General features: G+C 47.7%; 1 protein-coding gene and 3 non-coding genes across 5 annotated transcripts in view; 3 read left to right on the top strand and 1 right to left on the bottom strand.

Annotated features, from left to right (window-relative positions):
* The first annotated feature begins 4,538 nt into the window (after nt 1–4,538).
* On the top strand, nt 4,539–4,610 carry Trnap-cgg (transfer RNA proline (anticodon CGG)). Its single transcript has one exon. It is a non-coding gene; the product is annotated as a tRNA-Pro (tRNA).
* A 555-nt stretch (nt 4,611–5,165) lies between these two features.
* Nucleotides 5,166–5,237, bottom strand: Trnap-agg (transfer RNA proline (anticodon AGG)). The gene has a single exon. It is a non-coding gene; the product is annotated as a tRNA-Pro (tRNA).
* A 910-nt stretch (nt 5,238–6,147) lies between these two features.
* On the top strand, nt 6,148–6,250 carry LOC143267895 (U6 spliceosomal RNA). The gene has a single exon (XR_013043555.1). It is a non-coding gene; the product is annotated as a U6 spliceosomal RNA (small nuclear RNA).
* Nucleotides 6,251–15,410: 9,160 nt separating this feature from the next.
* The window catches only part of Mpzl1 (myelin protein zero like 1), a 45,317-nt gene continuing 39,913 nt past the window's right edge, over nt 15,411–20,814 (top strand). The window contains exon 1 of one of the 2 annotated variants that reach the window (XM_042258501.2): nt 15,411–15,677. In XM_042258501.2, the coding sequence (XP_042114435.1) occupies nt 15,587–15,677 (91 nt within the window). In that variant the 5' untranslated portion in view covers nt 15,411–15,586. The remainder of the gene's footprint in view (nt 15,678–20,814) is intronic. The other variant, XM_042258503.2, reaches the window with a different exon arrangement.

The raw sequence follows: 20,814 nt of genomic DNA, 5'->3' as shown, positions 1-20,814 counted from the left end.
CACTGGGTGACCATAAGAAGGTGCAGGGCCTACTCCACGCCAGCACAGAGATGACCACCAACAAAGCCAGCCATACAGATTTGGGCCTGAGCTCAGTCAACTAGGTAGTTATATGTCAAGTAAAGGATACACAATTAGAAAGACAACATCATCTCCCAGTTAGGCCTTTTAGATTAATGCCATGATGGGCTGGGGATGTAGCTCAGTTAGTATAGTGTTTGCCTAGAATGGCAGAAGGATTACCTTGAGTTCAGGGCCAGCCTGGGTTACATGGTGAACTTGATGCCAGGCTAGGCTAAATAAAATGTAAGCCCGTCTGTCATCTCACGTGTGTCCGTTTCTGAGCTCCTTCAGGAAAGGCCAGGTACACAGGTGCAGAGTCCTGGAGGTGGAGGTCAGCTCTGACCTTGCTGGGTCCTCGGGTGAGTGATGACGACTCCGGTTCTTCATGACATAGTTTCACATAGAAACGAGGCAATTACTGGAAATTAGGCAGCCTATAAAATCAGTGCCCACAGCGGGGCAGTGGTGGTGCATGCCTTTGATCCTAGCACTCGGGAGGCAGAGGCAGGAGGATCTCTGTGGGTCTGAGGCCAGCCTGGTCTACAAAGCAAGTTCCAGGGCAGCCAGGGCTGTTACACAGAGAAATGAGGGTAATAGTGGGTAATAGTGCATGCTGTCAAATCTGGCAGCCTAAGTTCAATCCCCAGGATTCACATGATGGAGGAAGAAAACTAACTCCCATATGTTGTCCTCTTACCCTACACATGTACCAAGGTGTGTGCATGCATGGGGGGGGGGAGAGAGAGAGAGAGAGAGAGAGAGAGAGAGAGAGAGAGAGAGAGAGAGCGAGAGAGAGAGCCTGACACTCACTCTGTAGTCCAGGCTGGCCTCGAACTCACAGAGATCCACCTGCCTCTGCCTCCTGAGTGCTGGGATTAAAGGTGTGTGCCACCACCACCCGGCCAAAACATTTTTTAATGAGTGGACTGAATTACCTTTTGACGAGCTCTCAAAAACAAGATTCTAGAATGACTTCATGGTTACTGCTCAAAGAGTAGGTGCTACTAAGATGGGGGGACTCATGCCCCCCAAGAAAACAGTGTCATCTTCAGGCACTAGGACCCCTTGTACTAACCACTACTGTCTGATAGCTAAAGAAGCCAGAGAGCTGGGTGGCACTGGGCACTTCCGCATCAAGGTTGGCCTTCACCTCCCGGGAGTGGCTGAAACTGTCTTCTTGATGAGTTCTGGAAGCATTTGGTGGAAAGGCACAAAAGGGCCTGCTGCTCTGTGATGCCTGCGGCTGTGTCCGATTCGTTCTTGAGTAGACACACTGAAATGCACAGTTTTGCAAGCCCTGTCTTCTTTGTACTTTAAAAACGTAACTTATCTTGGCGCTAGAGAGATCGCTCGGCAGGTAAGGTGCTTATTGCTCTTGTAGAGGACCAGGGTTTGGTTCCCAGCACCTGTGAGACAGCTCACAACCTTCTGACCTTTATGGGCACTGTGGACGTATGGTGCACATACAAACATAAAATCAAATAAAGAAGGATTTTTAAAAAAAAAAATATTGCTTATCTTAATTTTTCTCAGTGCATCTTTGTTTTGTTCCGAAACAGATTCTCTAATATCCCAGGCTGGGCCAACTCAAAACCTTGAACTTCTAACCCCTCCTGTCTCCAATTCCCGAGCGCTAGGATCCAGGCATGCATCATCACTCCTGTTGTATAAGGTGCTGAGCACCAAATGGAGGGCTTTATACATACTAGCCTGCACTCTGCCAGCTGGGCTACATCCCTAGCCCCAATCTTAAAAGTGGGTGCGGGGAAGGAGGGAGAAAAAGTCTGTGCAACAGAGCGGGACTGTGGGATCTTCTGTGGCAGGTACAGGTGCCCACCGGACAGCAGTTCTTTCATAACGTAGCTCTGGCATCCCTTCTCCCTCTCTTTTAAAGTTATTTATTTAGTGTGTGTTCATATGTGTGTGTGGACACGCACGTGGAGGTCAGAAGACAACTTGCAGGAGTCAGATTTCTCCTTTTCACCACGTCAGTCCTGGGGATCAAGCTCAGGTCATCAGACTTGGTGGCGGGCACTGAACCACCTCTCCCACACACACACCCCTTTTTTTAAAAAAAAAAAAATATTTATTATGTATATAGCATTTATGACTGCTGGCCAGAAGAGGGCGCCAGATCTCATTACAGATGGTTGTGAGCCACCATGTGGTTGCTGGGAATTGGACTCCTGACCTCTGGAGGAACAGACAGTGCTCTTAACTGCTGAGCCACCCTCCCCTTCTGTCTCTTTTTTGGGGCAATGACTACCAAATTATAACTGGATAGAAGACATGACCGATTTGAGAGATACCTGACACCAAATGGGGTTATACCTGTTGAAAGTGAGAGGACAGCTTTTCTCCTTTATAATATGACAAGTGCTTCTGATAAGGAAGAAATACGAGAAATTAAATTGGGTGATGTTGGCCAAAAAAATATACAGGTGCCCAAGGACGACCAGGAAACACATATGTCAATTCCAGCCAGCTGCAGGAATGCGTGGAGGCTTTCCAACACTTTATCAAAGTAAGTGCAGTAAGCAGTATGGAAGAAATGAATAAACAACCGATATTCACACCCGAAGAGAGTGAGAACGAGAGCTTAGGATAAACAGTCTGTCCCCGGGAGATGGAAAGTCAGTGCTAGTTATCCTGGGAGTGGCTTCTTTCCCTGGAGGGTCCACGCAGATGTGTAGTAACAGTACAGGGGGTGGGGACGTGGGTGCCCCTACAAAGTGAGCTCGCTTTCATACCAGGCTTATTTATGGTGGTTCCTTTTCATTGGCAACATTGGACCGTCCGAGTTTTCTAAAGAAACTGTACATCTTGAATAAAGCAGGGTCTGGCCACAGTGGAGAATGCTTGCTATCTTGCTATGCTGTGAAAGGTGGGGGTTCAAAGATTCCAAAACCTATGTGGGTAGATCTGTTTCCAGTTAAAACAGAAATGATGGATGGGGGACAGGACATTTCTAACAAGAATCACTCGGTTATTTTCTTAAGAGTTCCTGAGAGACTGGTGTGTAAGACTGTTGATTTGTATTTCAATGTGATCTATCTATCTATCTATCTATCTATCTATCTATCTATCTATCTATCTATCTATCTATCTATCTATCTATCTATCTATCTATTTGCTTATTTTAAAGACAGGGTCTCCCTATGTAGCCTTGGCTGGCCTGGAACTCATACCTACCTCTCTGCCTCTGCCTCTGCGGTGGCGCTATGCCTGGTTGTTATGGATTTCACATAGAAATATTTCCAGGTATACTTCCTTTAAGTTGCGTACAAGATGTGCGTAAGTTAACAAAACGGTTCATTTATTATTCGTAAGCGTTTTCCAGCACGTGTTTGCATACGTATCTATTGCCAGCAAAATGATCTGTTGGTTAACCTTTATTGAATTCGAGGCCAGCCTGGTCTACGGAGCGAGATCCAGGACAGCCAGGACTACACTGAGAAACCCTGTCTCGAAAAAGAAAGAACAAACGAAGAAAATATGAGGAGGAAGAAAAAGAGGAAGAGGAAGAAGAAGTAGTGGGAGAGAAGGAAGGGAGGAAGGAGCAGAGAAGCAGGCACGAACCAGTGAGAGGGCAAACCTGCCAGGAGGACCCCGGAGAAGTCTGACCACAGGGACAAAGGCCCTATGTATGGACTGAATCCATGATAGCCTAAGGAGGGAAGAAAGCTTTGAAAGCGAGCAATCTCTACAGCGCTGCCTTAAGCATGGAGACGGGAAGGTCGGGGGAGAGAGCAGGGACTAAGGCTAGCCCAGTCCGGACGCCTGGCTGAGAAGCTAAACCCGCGTGAGCCTTAGCTCAGAGTGCTGCAGGGCGGGACAGTAGGACCCACGGGACAGTGGGACCCACGGGACAGTGGGACCGGCCGTTCAGCTGGCCCCATTGCCTCCCTGCACCCCACCCACCCCGAGTCCCTCTCCCCGCCCCCGGCCCCTGCTGTCCCACCTTCCAGGAGCGCGGGGGTCCTTCCGGGAGCTCCACTTCCTTAAGTGAACCACTTAAGGTCTCCGGACCTCAGTCCCCTCCCGCTGCAGAAGGGCACGGCCCTAGGAGTGCTTCGGGGACTGCGCCGAATTGAATATCAAGTGGCTTCAGCACAAAGTGCTGAAAACGTGGGAATTTCGGGGGAAGATCCCTGTCCCCCATAAACTCTAAGGCTTGGTCTCCGGAGCCAGGCGGAGGCGCGTTCCCTCCCCCGCCCGGCTCCTTCCAGGGCTCCCTGCCGCGGCCGAGGGCCGGGTGCCCCCGGGCGATCCCAACTCCGCCCCGCTGGGGGCGGCGGCGCCCGCAATCCGGCAAAGGCGCGTGCTCCCGGCTCCGCTCGGCGGGTCGCGGAGGAGTTCTGGCCCCGGTGCCTCGGAACCGAGAGAACTGCGCGCACGAAGGTTTCCCGGCCGGGTCAGCGAGGAGGTCCTGAGGGAGGTTGAAGGGAGGCGCCGAGAGCGCTGCTGCCGAGAGCGGCTCGTTGGTCTAGGGGTATGATTCTCGCTTCGGGTGCGAGAGGTCCCGGGTTCAAATCCCGGACGAGCCCTGGTTTTATATGTCTTTTTCTCGCCCCCCTTTCGTTTGGAGATTAAAATCGGTTTCACTTTTCGTACACTTCTTACCTAAAGACTAAGTGAAACCTCGGAGCTCGGCTGCCCATCGACTTCATTTTCGAAGCAAAGGACCCGCTGACTTCAGTGTGGGTCAGCAGGGCGGGACGCTGAAGCACACGCTCCGTGCAGAAACCGGGGAGAGCCGGACGCTCCACACGTGGCAGGGGCGTCGGGGATTGGAAGGGCGGCGTTCCAGAATCCCTGGAAACCGTAGCCCCGCTTGACGACAGAGCAGCCCAGGCGTGATGGCTTAAACCCGGCTGCAAACTACCGAGCACCCCCGGTCCCTGCGATCGGAATAGGCGGGGAAGAACTCGGCTAGAAAACATTTAGGCTTCCACGTTATTCCTTTTATCGGAACTTGAATGTAAAGTGTGCTGTTTTTTGTTTGTTTTGTTCGTTTGGTTTTGAAAGAGCAATTTTAAGTTTCTGATACATTTTGTGCATTTATTTACTTTTCAACAAAAAAAACTGAAGGTCACAAAAGAGGGCTCGTCCGGGATTTGAACCCGGGACCTCTCGCACCCTAAGCGAGAATCATACCCCTAGACCAACGAGCCGCCGTGTAGCAGTCTCTCCTGTCATCGTAAAGGTCTATGAAAATATTTAGTCTGGCGCCCCCATGTGGTTATTCTTATATGACCACGTTTATAGCTTTCTGATTTGTATTTTATATACTTAGTTTTTAATTTTCCGTTTTTTCTGTTTTTTTTTTTTTAATTAAGTGAGCCAGAAAATGCAACGATATCACTACTAGTGTAATACTGACCTATTGTTTTGAAAACCCGATTCTGTCTTTGTGGTTAATAATCTACATGTGACAGTGTCCAAGGGGCAAATGCCACTTACTGAGTTTTCAATGTTGCGTCGCAGTATTTCACATTGCCTGTTTTGGTGAAATCGTCCATTTCTTGCCATGACATATTTTGAAGTACTGCTCTTCAGATCCCCACCTTTCCATCCTTGAACTTTTGCTTGAGACTGGTTTTTTGTTTGTTTTTGTTTTTTGTTTTTTTGTGCGTGTTTTTTTTTCCTAGCTAGAAAAGCTGTTAATTTATTATTATTATTATTATTATTATTATTATTATTATTATTATTATTTTATAAATTCCAGATTCCAACTTTCAGGGCCGTGGAAGGATCCTTTAATATACCGAAGCCAATATTTTTCTTGAACATGGTCTCACTACACATCCTTCAGTAGCCTGGAACTCGCTGTGTAGACCAGGCTGGCCTCGAACTCACAGAACCCCACCTACTTCTGCCTTCCCAACTGCTGTGTTTTTTTAATTTAATTTATTTAAAAGCATGTATCACAGCAGGCCTAAATTGCAATCTTGCCTCCCATAATTTCTTGGGGCCAAAACACCCAATACTAATTCTTAATTCTATTGTTTAATTGGTAACTAATTATGTAATTGTGGCCTGATTGTCCATTATCCTTACTTAGACAAAGAAATCACAGCTCATGTTTTCTTCAGCAGCATACACCATACACTAAAATTGAAACTGTACAGAGAAAAATAGCATGGCCCCTGTGTTCCATATTTTAAAAAAAAAATCACAGCTTCTTCACTGTATTAAATCTTTAAATACTTCCTTCAAGGTAATATTCAGTAATTCTGAATGACCACAGTTTCTCCCCAAATCCTTATCAGTATACTTTTTTTTTGCTTTTTTTTTTTTTTTTTTTTTTTTTTGTTTGTTTTGTTTTGTTTTGTTTTGTTTTGTTTTTTCGAGACAGGGTTTCTCTGTGTAGCTTTGTGCCTCTCCTGGAACTCACTCGGTAGCCCAGGCTGGCCTCTAACTCACAGAGATTCACCTGGCTCTGCCTCCCGAGTGCTGGGATTAAAGGCATGCGCCACCACTGCCCGGCCAGTATACATTTTGTACTCTGAGGAATAGTAATTGAGGATCGCCCTCCTAGCAAATAGCTGACATGTAGGAAGTAACAAACAGTGGGTTGTCCTACACAGACCCATTCCTCTCATGTACATGCTGTTCATCAGCTTAGTCGTTTGTTTCTTGCTCAGTCGTCCAGCAAACTTTTGGCACACAGTGGTTCTGGACCCTGACGTCTCACCTTCTTTTTCTAGGGTTTGACACCGGAAAATTACAGCGTTGGTATTCTAACATGCAGTCTCTGCCCCTTTGTTTGATTTGAAACTGTCCTAGTTCAAGTCTTTAATTCTTAGACCTCGAGGCAAAAATGGTGAGGATACTCTTTAAAATATTAGTGAGTTCTGGGTGCCAGGAAAGTTTGTTCATGAAAAGTCTAACTGGAAAAAAAATGTGCCCCAGACACCAAAGAAGTCTACTTCCTAAATGAAGCAGCAATTATTACTTACTAAGACAATGTAATCCCTTCAGATTTTTAAAGGCACCGGTCTCCACAAATGAAGAGTCTATACTGTCCTTTTCTGCCTGAATCCACTGTAGCTAACACACTGATCTCCTCCTCTGCAGGGCAGCACACTGAAACTCAGAACGCCCTCAAGCCTTTAGCAGCTGCCCTGGCTTGCCTGGTCTCCTGAGTACTGGGATTACAAGTGTGAGCCACCGTGACCGGCTAAGGAGTGGATCTTCTACTCTTTACACCCCAGATATTAGACTATCTTATTTATCTATAGTAACAGTGACGAAGGAAACCGATAATAATTAGACTCATAGGAGCGGCTGCCTTAGGATGGGAAGGCTTCCTGTCTCAGCAGAAGGAATGTGATGCTGGATAGCGTTTGTCAGTTGACACAAACCAGAGTCACCTAAGAAGAGGGACCCTCAGTTTAGAAACTGCCTTGATCAGACTGGCCTGTGGGCATGTCTGTAGGGCTTTATCACATTAATAATTGTGGACTGAAGCCAGGTGGTGGTGGGTCACGTTTGGTGGTGACATGTTTCTTTAAATCCCAGCACTGGGGAAGCTGAGGCGGGCAGATCTTTGTAAGTTTGAGGCCAGCCTGGTCTACAGAGCAAGTTCCAGGACAGCCAGGGCTGCACAGAGAAACCCTGTCTCAAAAAACAAAAATCAAAAGACAGCAGAATGAACAAGACAGTCCATATACACTGCTTCAGCTCCTGTCTCCAGGTTTCATGAGTTCTAGCCTTGGCTTCCCTCGATAGACTGCAGGCTTACTGGTCATGGTGCTTATCACAGCAATATAAAACAAACCAGGACAGCCTGTGAGCCAGGCCAGGACACATCCGTCCCTAGAATGAGGTCCTTGGGAAACTGGATATAGATGCTTGCAGGGTACAGGGAGTCTGAATCTTGAGGAACATTTTATCCCAGCTACTCTGAATGATATGCTTGGCAGCATGGCCTTCTGGAAGAGGCAGAAAGACAGGGAGAATTATGGGGCCGTGGAAAAAGAAGGAGTCTCTGAAGACTGATTGAAACAAGAATTCTAAGACCTGGAATTTTTACTGGAAATGTTGCCAACTGAAGGCAATTTTTAAAAATTATGTATATAATAGTACTTGATCTTAAAATATGTTATGTTGCCGGGTGGTTGTGGCACACGCCTTTAATCCCAGCACTCAGGAGGCAGAGCCAGGTGGATCTCTGTGAGTTCGAGGCCAGCCTGGTCTACAGAGCTAGTCCAGGACAGGCAACAAAACTACACAGAGAAACCCTGTCTCAAAAACAAAAAAGTGGGATGATGATGATGATGATGATTATTATTATTATTTGTGTGTGTGTGTGTGTGTGTGTGTGTGTGTGTGTGTGTGTGTGTATGTGTGTGTGTGTGTTGTGCATGTGAGTTCAGGTACCCTCAGAGGCCTGAGGTGTTGGATCTGTCCTGGAGCTGGAGTTATGAGCTGTCTCCGGTGGCTACTGAGAGTCGAACTTGGATCCTATCTCTCAAGCCCATAACTTAATTCACAATAAAGATACTTTAACTTCCTGTATCTTGGTGATCTGTCAGCTGCCATGTCAATTACAATCCTGTCAGGAGCACCTCAGGAACCCCCTGTGGTCTCGTTTATCACCCTCTTTAGCCAGGGCCTGAGATGGCTCCGTAGGTCAGGGGGCTTGCCACCAAGGCTGACAGTGTGAGTTCAATGCCCTGAAGCCACCGAGCAGGAGAGAACCAACTCCCTAGGAGTTGTCCTGTGACTTCCGTGTGTGCCTCTCTGTGCACGAAAAATAAATGCATGTAACTTCTTTACAAAGTTAACTTCTTTGCAATCTTTGAAAGATAATAACCTCCAAAACAAACCCAAATCTTATCTGTGACTGTCTTCAAGACAATGAAGGGTGGCTCTCTTAGAGAAGCACGCCTACGTCTTTCTTTCCCATCTCTGCTCTAGGTTTGGTGCTTAAACTCTGAGTTCCGATGTCTTTTCACAGACTCCAGCTCCTGCTTGTTCAGGCTCTTTCTTCTCGAAATCCCTTGCTGTGGTGAAGCCAGGGCTCTTGTCTTACCTGAGTGAGATACAGGGTGCAGTGGGTGACAGCATGTGGCCATGCCTCTGTCCCTGTCACTATCCACACTTCTCTTTTAATAATGACCACTTCTCTGAGGACCTCATTACCCTTATTTCCCATAATTTTCTGTCTCTAGGCTCAGAAGAAACAAAAACCGTAATTTCCAGATTTTCAAACTTCTGGATAGAGCTATTTTAATTAAGGCATTCTTTCTACAGGACTGTTAATGAAACTAATTTTGCACAGGCGAACTTTTCTCAGGGTAGCCTGGTGTCTTAGTTACCTTTCTATTGCTTTGAAGAGACACCATGACCAAGGCAACTTATGGAAGAAAGAGTTTATTGGGGCTCACGGTTCCAAAGGTTTTGGGAGCATGGTGGCAGGCAGGCAAGCATGGCCCTGTGCATGGCCCTGTACATAGCAGTAGCTGAGAACTCACATCTGATCAACAAGCACAAGGGAGGGAGGGAGAGAGAGAGAGAGAGAGAGAGAGAGAGAGAGAGAGAGAGAGAGAGAGAGAGAGAGAGAGAACTAACTGGGAATAGCAAGAGCTTTTTTTTTTTTTTTTTTTTTATTTTTCGAGACAGGGTTTCTTTGTGTAGCTTTGCGCCTTTCCTGGGACTCACTTGGTAGCCCAGGCTGGCCTCGAACTCACAGAGATCCACCTGCCTCTGCCTCCTGAGTGCTGGGATTAAAGGCGTACGCCACCACCACCCAGCTCCTAGCTTTTGAAGCTTCAAGGCCCATCCCTATGACACACTTCCTTAAATAAGGCCACACCTCCTAATCCTTCCCAAACAGTTCCACCAAGTTTTCAAATATTTGAGCCTATTGGGGGCCATTCTCATTCCACCACAACTCTGATTCATTTTTTTTTTTTTTTAATTTTTGGTTTTTCAAGACAGGCTTTCTCTGTGTAACAGCCCTGGCTGTCCTGGAACTTACTCTGTAGACCAGGCTGGCCTCAAACTCACAGAGATCTGCCTGCCTCTGCCTCCTAAGTACTGGAATTAAAGGCATGTGACACCACCGTCCGGCAGATTCATAATTTTTAAAAAAATATTTATATTTATTTTTTTAGTGTATGTACATTTGATGTTTTGAAAGAAAATGGCCCCCAAAAGGAGTGGCGCTATTAGGTGTGGCCTTGTTGGAGAAAGTGTGCCACTGTGGAGGCAGGCTTTGTATGTAGAGATGTATGCTCAAGCCGCATCCAGTGTCTCAGACCACTTCCTCTTGCCTGCCAATGAAAATACAGGACTCTCAGCTCCAGCACTGTGTCTGCCTGGACATTCCCATGTCCCACCATGACAATAATGGACTAAACCTCTGAAACTGTAAGCCACCTCATTAAATGTTTTCTTTTATAAGAATTGCTGTGGTCATGATGTCTCTTCACAGCAATAGGAACCCTAATTAAGACAGTGCGCTATAGTGCTTGTGTGGAGGTCACAGGACAGTTTGTAGGAGTTTATCATCTTCTTCTGCCATGTCAGTTCCAGGAACTGACGTCAAGTCATCAGGCTTGGTGACAAGTATCTTTACGGGATGAGCCATCCCACAGGTCCTTGGACTCATCTTTGGGTCTAATTGTTGGCCATCCATTCAGAGTTCAGAACATTTTTCTTCCCCCCCTGCCCCACAAATTACAGTATTTCATTTTCTTGTGGTAATATTTTATTTTTAGTTTGAATACATTTTATTTTTAGACAACATACATGTCATAGATTTCATGTATACATGTATTACACACAATAATATAAATACTACTCTAAATAAATCACAGTCAAAAGTAAAGGAGAGCTCAAGATGGCATTAGTCTCATTCGTCTTGGGTTCTGGTGTTGTATGGATGACAAGCATCATCCAGTTATGGTGACAGGCAATCGAGCCAATATAATTGCTCAATTTGTTAGCATGTTTCATTTCTAAACCACCCTTAAAGAAAATCCTGTCTGGAGTCATGCAGTCCAGAACAGCAACCGAGCCATTCGGATTCATGGTTTTATCCATAAAAAACTAGTAGTTATTGAAATTTACCGGGATGTGCTTGATTTGTTCTGCGCCCAGGTCACAAAGGGCTTGACTTGTCTTGCTTTGGGCTTTCAAGTTTTCCTTTGAGGGAATTAACAGCATCTTGGGTGTACTTGTTATAGGCCTTTGGTCTCTTTTGTGAAGCCAGTTTCCTGTCAGTGATGGGTCACTGGTCATTTGTAGCATAAATCTTAAAAGTTCTTATTAATAAAATCAAATCTGGGGCCAGTTATTGGGGTGAAATGCTGGAAGGTCAGAGAGACAGAACAAGCCACAGCTAACCTAACCTGGCCAACTTCTCAGCTGGTCCTGTTTCCTCAGACAGGAAGCTTCTGTGTCCTCATCCCAATGGCTCTCAGCTGAACTGCTGCTCGAAAGCCTGAAGCTTAACCAGCCAAAATGCTTAACCAGCCAAATGCTTCTAGTTTCTGGTCCTCATGCCTTATATACCTTTCTGCTTTCTACCATCACTCCCTAGGATTAAAGGCTTGAGTCACCATGGTCATTATTTTGCTTTTGGTACCTTTGCCCTCTGAGCTTTGTCGGAAGCATTTCCACCAGTGAGTGAATCATCGATGGTATTACGCTCTATCCGCTCTATCCGACTGACCATCTAGTCATCCACCTTGAGGCATAGCCTGGCTGAAATTTCCTGGATTGTGGCGACGTTAGACACCAGGTCTTGGTGGATGATAGAGATGGTGGCTGTGCCCTGAGGTGCTCACCTAAAGGAAGTAGCTGGCTGAAACTGATCTTAAAGACAAGATTGACAGCCTAGAAACGAGAACTTTTTTTCTTGATTGCATTTTCTACTTGATTTATAGGATATTGTGTGGTGGTATTGTGTTCCCCAAAATATTGTGCATCCTAATAAACTTATCTGGGGTCAGAGAACAGGACAGCCACAATATTAAACATAGAGGTTAGGCAGTGGTAGCACACGCCTTTAATCCTAGCATTCCAGAGGCAGAAATCTCTCTGGATCTCTGTGAGTTCAAGGCCACTTTGGAAACAGCCAGGCATGGTGACACATGCCTTTAATCCCAGAAAGCAAGCCTTTAATCCCAGGGAGTGATGGCAGATAGCAGAAAGGCATATAAGGTGTGAAAACCAGGAACTAGAAGCATTTGGCTGATTAAGCATTTAGGCTTAGGAGCAGCACAGTTCAGATGAGAGGCATCCAGTCTGAGGACACAGGATCAGCTGAGGAATTGGCAAGGTGAGGTAGCTGTGGCTTGTTCTGCTTCTCTGATCTTCCAGCATACATCTCAATACCTGGTCCAGGTTTGTTTTTATTAATAAGAACATTTAAGATTCCTGCTACAATATTGTGTCAAGCTTTTTTCTGAACCACTTCTCAAATGCTGCCTTCCTCTCCACCTCCATGTGATACCTTATGTCATGTGCTTGTGCATGTACATGCTTTCTCATTCCTCCCCCCCACCCCACCCCCACCCCTTTTTGAGACAGGGTCTCACTGTGTAATCCGGGCTGACATGGAACTCACTATGTAGAGCAGGCAGGCCTCAAACTCGCAAAGACCTGTTGTGGAATATTTAACTATGCAAAGATGTGTTACATTTGTTTATGCTGTGGACTATTACTTTAACTATGTAAAGGTGTGTTACATTTGTTTCTGCTGCATTTGTTTAACATGTAAGGGTGTGTTACATAGTTTATGCTGTATTTGTTTAACTATGCAAAGATGTGTTGCATTTGTTTCACCTTGCCTGCCTAAGGCACCTGATGGTCTAATAAAAAGCTGAATGGTCAATAGCTAGGCAGGAGGGAGGTGAGGCTGGTGGGCAGAGAGAATAAATAGGAGGAAGAATCTAGGAAAAGAACAAGAGAACAAGGAGAAAGAGAGGGATACACCCAGGGCCAGCCAGCCAGGCAGCTGCCAGACAGACAGACACAGAAGAAACAGGAAAAGTAGGATATACAGAAAGAAAAGGTAGATAAAGAGAAACAGGTTAAGTCAAAAGAGCTAGCCAGAAATGAGCCTAAGCTAGGCTGAGCATTCATAACTAATAAGAAACCTCCATGTAATGATTTGGGAGCTGGTTGGTGGCCCAAATGAAAAAGCTTTACAAAGAACACCTGCCTCTACCGCCTGAGTTACAGGTGAGTGCTCCCCTTCCCCAGCATAGTTGATTAAAGGTGAGTGCTCCCCTCCCCCAGCATAATTGATTAAAGGTGAGTGCTCCCCTTCCCCAGCATAGGGAGCCCTCTTCTGTACAGATCAGACTTTGTCACTCTCTACTGAACAACTTAGGGCTCTTCAAAATCTCACCACTGCACACCCTCTTGGCATTCTTTCCTTTTTCTCTCCCTCGAAACTGGAAGCTTTTGCACACCTGATACACACTTTTCTGTCCTCTGGCTTTGCTTTTCCTATTCTGTTTTCATGTTATTTTTTGAGACAGTCTCACAGTGTCGTCTACACTGTGGCTCAGGCTGGCTTAAAACTCAGAGCCTCAAACTCGAAAAATCGTTCTTTCTCAGACCCATTCTTCACAGCTTGCCCTTTCTATTTCTCTAGTGAACTTTTATTCATGAAAAATCTACCTCAAATATACCTTCCATAAATCCTTCCCAGGGTCCTCTTGGCCCAGAGGTTCTGTATTGAAGTGCATGACAATCTGACAATCTGCGTTGCTTTAGCGCATGCGCATGTCTTTGAAAGCCACTCTTCCTGTTAGCCTCGGGTGTCGGTTTTACTTGCCTTTCTCAAGATTTGCTTTGAGGTGAATGTGGTGGCACATGCCTCCAATCCCAGCATTCAGGACCTTTAATTCCAGCATGCAGGAAGCAGAGGCAGGCAGATCTCTGTGTTAGAGGCCAACCTGGTCTACAAAGCAAGATCCAGGTCAGCAAAGACTACACAGAGAGACCGTGCCTCAAAGAAACAACAACAGATCCCCCAAGAATTGTTTTAAAAATTGAGTGTCAGTTTGTCTACACTACCAGACACGTGCTTGAGAGTGAAGTCTGGTGGCTGTGCATCTACAGTTCAATTAACACGGACACCTATTGGAAGAACCTGCTGACAGACAGAAAAGGCAAAAAGGCTGTGGTGTGCTTTCCTGGTTTTCTCTGGTTGCCTAGTAATTAGGAATTTGCCCTACTACACGGCTATGGGGTTAGACCAGCAAAGACATCAGGAAGACGCTGTGAAGACTGGCTTTCGATGCTGGTGCCCGCCTTTGGCAGGCGGATCTCTGGGGGTTCGGGAGGCCAGCCTGGTCTACACAGCGGGCTCCAGGACAGCCAAGGCTACACAGAGAAAGCCCGTGGGGAGGGACCCGGGGGGGGGGGACGACGACAAAAAACAAAACAAAAAACTGGCTTTCGACAAAACCCCGAAATGAGAGGTTGCAGTCTGGCCGCTTGCACCATCTAAAACTCGTTTTCCATCCCCACTCTTGAATTTTCCTGTTCTTCCCTCACTCTCATGTGTTTTGTGTTCTGGTCCCTCCATTTTCCCCCTTGGAAGGCCATTCTCAGAATACCTCCCACTCTTCAGGATGTGTTGGGCAACTAGATTGCAGCAGGCAGTGTTCTGGACGCAGGAAGTTCAGAATGTAGGTGAGGAACGTCCTAACTTTTTCTTGTACCGGCAGAGGGACATTGGTATGCTAAACAAACAGTCCGTTCATTCTCTGGTGATCTAGGTGGCAGGAAAGAGTTCCAATAGCCATTCCTTTCCAGTCCTTTGAAAACCCAAAGAGGGGCAGCTCAGAGGTTAGGGCAAAGTGGAGACTTCTCAGATGGCAACACCAACGATCCAGTTCAGGCAAAGACAGACCCTGGGCAAAGGGCACAGGGCTGGGGGGCCTTTTACGGTCTGGACCACTGAGTGTTAAGTCTCTCCTCACCTCCCGCTTCCCTCCCGACCCCCTCCCCCACCCAGGAGTAACCGAGCAGATCCTCGTCCGAGATGGGATCAGGACTTGGAACCTACCACGGGGAGGAAAACGAAGAGAACTGGGGGGGGGGGGGGGGCTGGCCCCCAAGCGAGGAGGGCAGACCCTGGCGGCGGGGGGCCGGAGGGCAGCCCCAGGGCCAGCCACGCAGGCAGGCTCCGCGCTGGGCCGCGGCGGAGGCACGGAACGCGGGTACGCCGCGGCGGACCCACCAAGGGTGGGACCCCGGGGGCGGGGCCTTGCTCGAGGAGGGGGCTGGCGGGCTCTCGAGGCGTCCAATGGTGTCCTTCGCGGCTTGCCCGGTCGACCAATGAGCGGGCGGTGGGGCGGGCCCAGGGGGCTGGGGCTGGGCGGTGGGCTGGCGGGTTGACCACTGGGGCCGGGAGCGGGGAGCCGTGGCGTGGAGCGGTGGTCCTCGCGCTCGCAGCCGGGGGACCCGGAGCTGTGTTGGGGCGGGGGGTCTGAGGCAGAGCGAGCCGAGCGCTGCGGGGACCCGGGCCGAACGGAGCGGCGGGAGCAGGATGGCAGAGGCCGTCGGAGCCGTGGCTCTGACGGTAGTCCCGGCCCGCCGGCGCTGGCTGTGGTCGGTGCTGGCCGCGATGCTCGGGCTGTGTGAGTGATGCGGGGCCGGGCCGGGGCCGGGAGGGGGCTCCGCGGCCGTGCGCGCGCGCTCGGGGCGCCGCGGAGGGGAGGGGGCGCGGTCTGCGCGCTCTGGGGCCCGGGCACGCCGCCCGGGGAGCGCGGCCGGGAGCCGAGGAACCTCTTTTCTTTGGATCCCTGAACGTGGAGGAGGAGGGGGCTCCCTGCCTTGCAGCTTCCCCGAGTGTGGGGGGGGGGGGTAGGGCAGTCCCCGGAGGCCACTCACGCCCAGTCCCCTGCCGTCGGCCTCCTGGTGACTCTGGGTCTCCCGAGGCCTCCTGGGAATCCGACTCTGGAATAGGATTCTCCACCTTTGGGAGATGGCGGAAGGTTGCAGGATTTTTTCATCTGTGGGGCCTTTGTTGGTTTATTTCCTTGTTTAAGCCAGTGTTTTTCGTTTACCTGGTAAGATCCTTTCCTAAGCTTCCGTGATAGAGAGAACTGAGGATCTCATTTGTCTCACCTCTGGGGTCTGCAAACCATAGAGAAGAAATTTATGTTAGTTTCTGGACTAGAATGCAAAAGCTTAAACGAATTTCTTTGAATTCGTATTAATGCCAAACATGGGCACCATAATTCGGCAAGACGTTGAACATTTACAAAGCTTACTTTTACTTTGATTTAAATACCCCCCTCCCCACCGGCCCTTACCAAATAACCAGACTCAAGTTTTTGATAAAGGGCTCCGGCTCGGTTTATGTGAATTGGATGAGTTGTTTTATGGGCGTCTGAAGTAGTGTCTGCCTCAGGACTTTTTTGTCTGTGTGTGTTGTTCAAAGCAAAGCACTTGTTTCTGCCTCAGAATTCGGTTAAGTAGTGGTTACAGAGAGGGCCAACTGCTAAGAAAACACGGAGGGGTTCCCCCCCCCTTTTTTGTTTTGCAAAATGTAATTTGTTCAATGTCCATTACTCAGTTTCTTTCGTGTAAGAGTTCCTAAGGTAACTAGTCTCTGAAATGTAGGTGAGATTCCGTTGGATTACCAACTTTCATTTAACCTGGTTGTTAATAGTAAAAATGGACAAAAAAGTTCACTGTGTATGTATTAGATGGGATCTGTTCTGTGTTTTCCTGTTTCTTTCAAGGAAAAAGAAAAGGTGTGTTTTATTATTTATTTATTTTTGTATTGATGTTGGTTGTATTTGTGATTAAGCAAAGGAGCACAGAATAGACCCAAACTCCATTTTATCAGAATCTTGTGGGCTGAATTGTGTGATATCGGATTGTTGTTGAAGGCAGGGCAGTCAAAATGGTCTTTAGGGTGTTAAAAAGCAGCAGAAGCAGGAACATTGATGTTATGAGTGAAACATCACCTCCTCTCCTATAAAATAAACCAGTCTTTTTTAGAAGCCAGGTATGGTGGCTCACACCTAAAATCCCAACACTTGAGGGGCGGGAGACAGGAGGATTGCTGTGAGTTCCAGGCCAGTCTGGGCTGATTTGAGAGTACTATACGTAAGGGTTCATCTTTTCCAAAAAGTTCTTTTGAGACAACATCTTAATGTTATTTCAGGCTGGCTTTGAATTTAGTATCTTCCTGTCTCAGCCTCCCAAGTGCTAGATTAAAGGTGTATACCACACCCAACTTTGATGGTTTTGAGATTACTTTTCACCATGTTACCTGGACTGGCCTTCAACTCCAGTGATCAAGCTACCCCACCTCAGCCTCCAGGCTCCCGGGACTACAGGAACATGCCATTGTAGCCATCCAGAACAGCCTCTCAAATTCTGTTCAGTTACTTAGCAAGTATCTGTCTAAGTACTTCTTAGGCATTAAGTACTTGAAAGTCTTATGGAACTTGGGGTTACAATCTTTGCTGTAAGATGCCAGAAGTCAAAACAGTCAAATCAATTAAAAAAAATTAGAAAGTGGAGTCAATGTGGCCACTTTGGAAAGATCAGAGATCCAATGACCCAACTCCAGCCCATCCTCAGGGCCCTGAAAAGTTTAAAGTTTAAATAGAGGGCTAGAGGTAAATGCAAGTCTAAGCGGCCAGGTCAGGGTGTGGGTTCACCCACCGTTGACCCATCATTATCTGGGCTTTAGTCTCTCCAGCAAGGTGGTCCAACAACTTGTTAGTGTTGCAAGGTGCTGACAGTTACATTGTAGGCAAGGAGATACAGCCTTGAAACGTGACTGGGTTCTTTTCCCCCCTCGGACTGAAGTTTGTGGAGGCCTGCCATTAAGAAAGTAGATTAAACTCTACAAACAACCAGTGTTGTCTGTTTGGTGGTAATGTTTCTTGTATCAAAACTCACAGTCCCAGCCTCTTTTCTCCTCCCCTTTCCCCCTTAGCAATCACATTTGTACTGTATGTCTACACTTTTTAGACTAACGGTAAATGGGAAGAACACTGGGCTGAGAAGTAAAGAGTACACAAATGCGCATGCGCACAGCCAGCTCTCATGCCTGCTGGGAGCACGGTCACAGAGTGAAATGTTTACAGACCTGCTGACCCCATTACGCACTCATTTACATCGTTCTGGTTTGCGTTCTTTCTACTGTTTAGAGTTGGGAATTATTTTTTCATGTTTATTCTTTCCTGGCTTTCCCACTAAGGATGATATAAATCACCACCAAGGCTGTAGTAGGAAAAGGTAGGAAAGACCAGTTTCTAGATACTGATGATGAACTGATTTACTTAGGGTTCTGCTTGTCCCGCCTGTTTGTTTCCCAAGCATGACGCCACTTGCTACCTGAAACAGGACGACCTGGAGGAATAGCCGAAACAGTGGGTAGTTCCCTACAACAACCTGCTAACTGCCAGGATGCTTCTGTAAAACCTTGCCTGTTTGCCCACCCCACCTTGTGGTTTTAGAGTATTAAATGAGAATGCAAACTGGACCCGGGATCGAAGCCTTCCAGGAATTATCCTGGCTTCGGAACTATCCTGGCTTCGGTCCACCGCTGACATCTCCTCTCTCCCACTCTCACTGGTGGAGAGTGCTTTCTTCAGAAAGATTCCCACAGCAAGGTCTAGGAAAGGGCCTGGGCCACTTTGGCAGTGTCCTAGGAGTTCAGTAGGTATTTACTGAGTGCGTTCATGGGATGGCAGAGTTGGCATGGCTTATTTTGCAAGTTGAAGTTTGTGACCTGAAAGGTTTAAGTGGAGGAGCTTTTGCGTTTTTAATCTTTTATTTATTTATATATATTTGTTTGAGACAAGGTCTCATGCTACATATAGCCCAGGCTGGCTTCAGAGTCACTGTGTAGCTCAGCCTGGCCTCGAACTCACAGTAATCCTCCTGTGTTGGCCTCCTAAGTGTTGGATTATTGGTATGAGCCACCACATTTGACTTGAATTTTTAAAGTCATAGTTAAAGCTCTCTAAAATTGTAAGGTACGGAAATGGTTTGCCTTAAACAAAACGTTGAAAACGCTCCCAGTATGTTCCTTCTTCCCTATAAAATGTCAGCCTCCCTGACACTCCAGCAAGCCCCCCCCCCACGAATCCAGTCAGAGCCTTTCTGCAGTTCCTTTCCTCCAACTTAACCTTTTGTAGTCTCGCTCTGTGCACTCACCTGGATGACCCTCACCTACAGGAAGTCCCTGTTTCTCTGAGGTCCTGCACACCCTCAGGCTGTTGTTTCCTCCTAGTCCGGCCTTCTCTCCTCCCCTTCTTTTGTCTCTGGCTGTCACCCTGAGCAGAAAGCATACCATCTTCAGAATGTCACCCTCCTCCTCAGTGCCGGCTCCTAAGCCCACACTGCAAGTTGCTGGAGCTCATCAAACCATGGTCTTGCCCCCCCCCCCCACCGCACCCCCCTTCAGTGCATTAGTCACTTCCTGGCTGCTTCTCTCCCTCTCCAGCTATCCACAGCCCATTGTTGGAATCGTTTCCTGGCAAACATTCTTCCTTCCCGGTCCTTCTGGCCCTTCCTTGTATGCACCTGGCAGTCCCTCAAGTCTGGGAGACCTCTACCGCTGCCTCGTGTCTGCCCTTGCCTCGGCTGCTGTATCCGTCTCCCCCGACCCCCCCCCCCCTTCAGATCTTTTCCTGCTTTACAGTACAGACATGCTGCAGAGTTTGGCTTGCTAAGAAACCTGACTTTGGCTTCATAGTGTCTGCACTCCATTTAATAGTTCAATCTTGTCATGCGGAGGTTTGGGAATTTGACTTTACATTTCCAGTCTTTTACTCCTCTTTAGCCTTTTCTTCCGATTCTTCTCTTCAGCCTCTAGTTTTGGGTACTTTGTTTCCAACCCTTTCCTCTGGTCTGTGCTCACTCCAGCAGCAGAGCCTCCTGGTCATGGAGGATCAACCGTGAATTCCGTCCTGGTGAATGGAGCTCCCACAAGCTAGCATGTTGAGAAGAGGAGCTGGACAGTCTCAACTGTTGCTGGCCGAGACCCGCTGCAGGGGGCTGCCGGGGGCTGCAGGGGGCTGCCGGGGGCTGCAGGGGGCTGCAGGGGGGTGCAGGCGGCTGCAGGGGGCTGCAGGGGGCTGCAGGGGGCTGCCGGAGGCTGCCGTGCAAACTGTGACCTGTTTGTGGCACAGTATGGCTGTACAGGCGTGTAGCTAGGCCAGTGGTTCTCAACCTTCTTTTGTTTGTTTGTTTGTTTTTGTTTTTGTTTTTGAAGACAGAGTTTCTCTGTGTAGTTTTGGTGCCTGTCCTGGAACTCACTCTAGGCCAAGCTGGCCTCGAACTCACTGAGATCCACCTGCCTCTGCCTCCCAAGTGCTGGGATTAAAGGTGTACACCACCACCGCCCGGCCTGGTTCTCAACTTTCTAATTAATGCTGTGACCCCTTAGTACAATTTCTCATGCTGTGGTGACCCCCAACCATGAAATTATTTTTGTTGCTACTTCATAGCTGTGATTTTGCTACTGTTAAGAATCGTAATGTTAAATATCTGATATGCAGGATATCGATATGTAATCCCTATGAAAGGACCGTTCAACACACAAAGGGTGACCCACAGGTTGAGAACCACTGAACTTGGGGGGTGGGGCGTGGTGTCACACAAGGCCCGAACTCACAAAAGCCCCAGGGTAACTGAGGATGCCTAGGTCCTGTCATCACTTAGAGACTATTTGGACAGATAAGAAATGCACATGAAGTGAGCGGGACCAAGGTTTTACACTCATTACTAATAATGGTAATTTTC

Source organism: Peromyscus maniculatus, chromosome 11 (genome assembly GCF_049852395.1).
Source record: "Peromyscus maniculatus bairdii isolate BWxNUB_F1_BW_parent chromosome 11, HU_Pman_BW_mat_3.1, whole genome shotgun sequence".
Lineage (NCBI taxonomy): Eukaryota > Metazoa > Chordata > Mammalia > Rodentia > Cricetidae > Peromyscus > Peromyscus maniculatus.
This window is presented reverse-complemented; position numbering and strand designations above follow the sequence as displayed.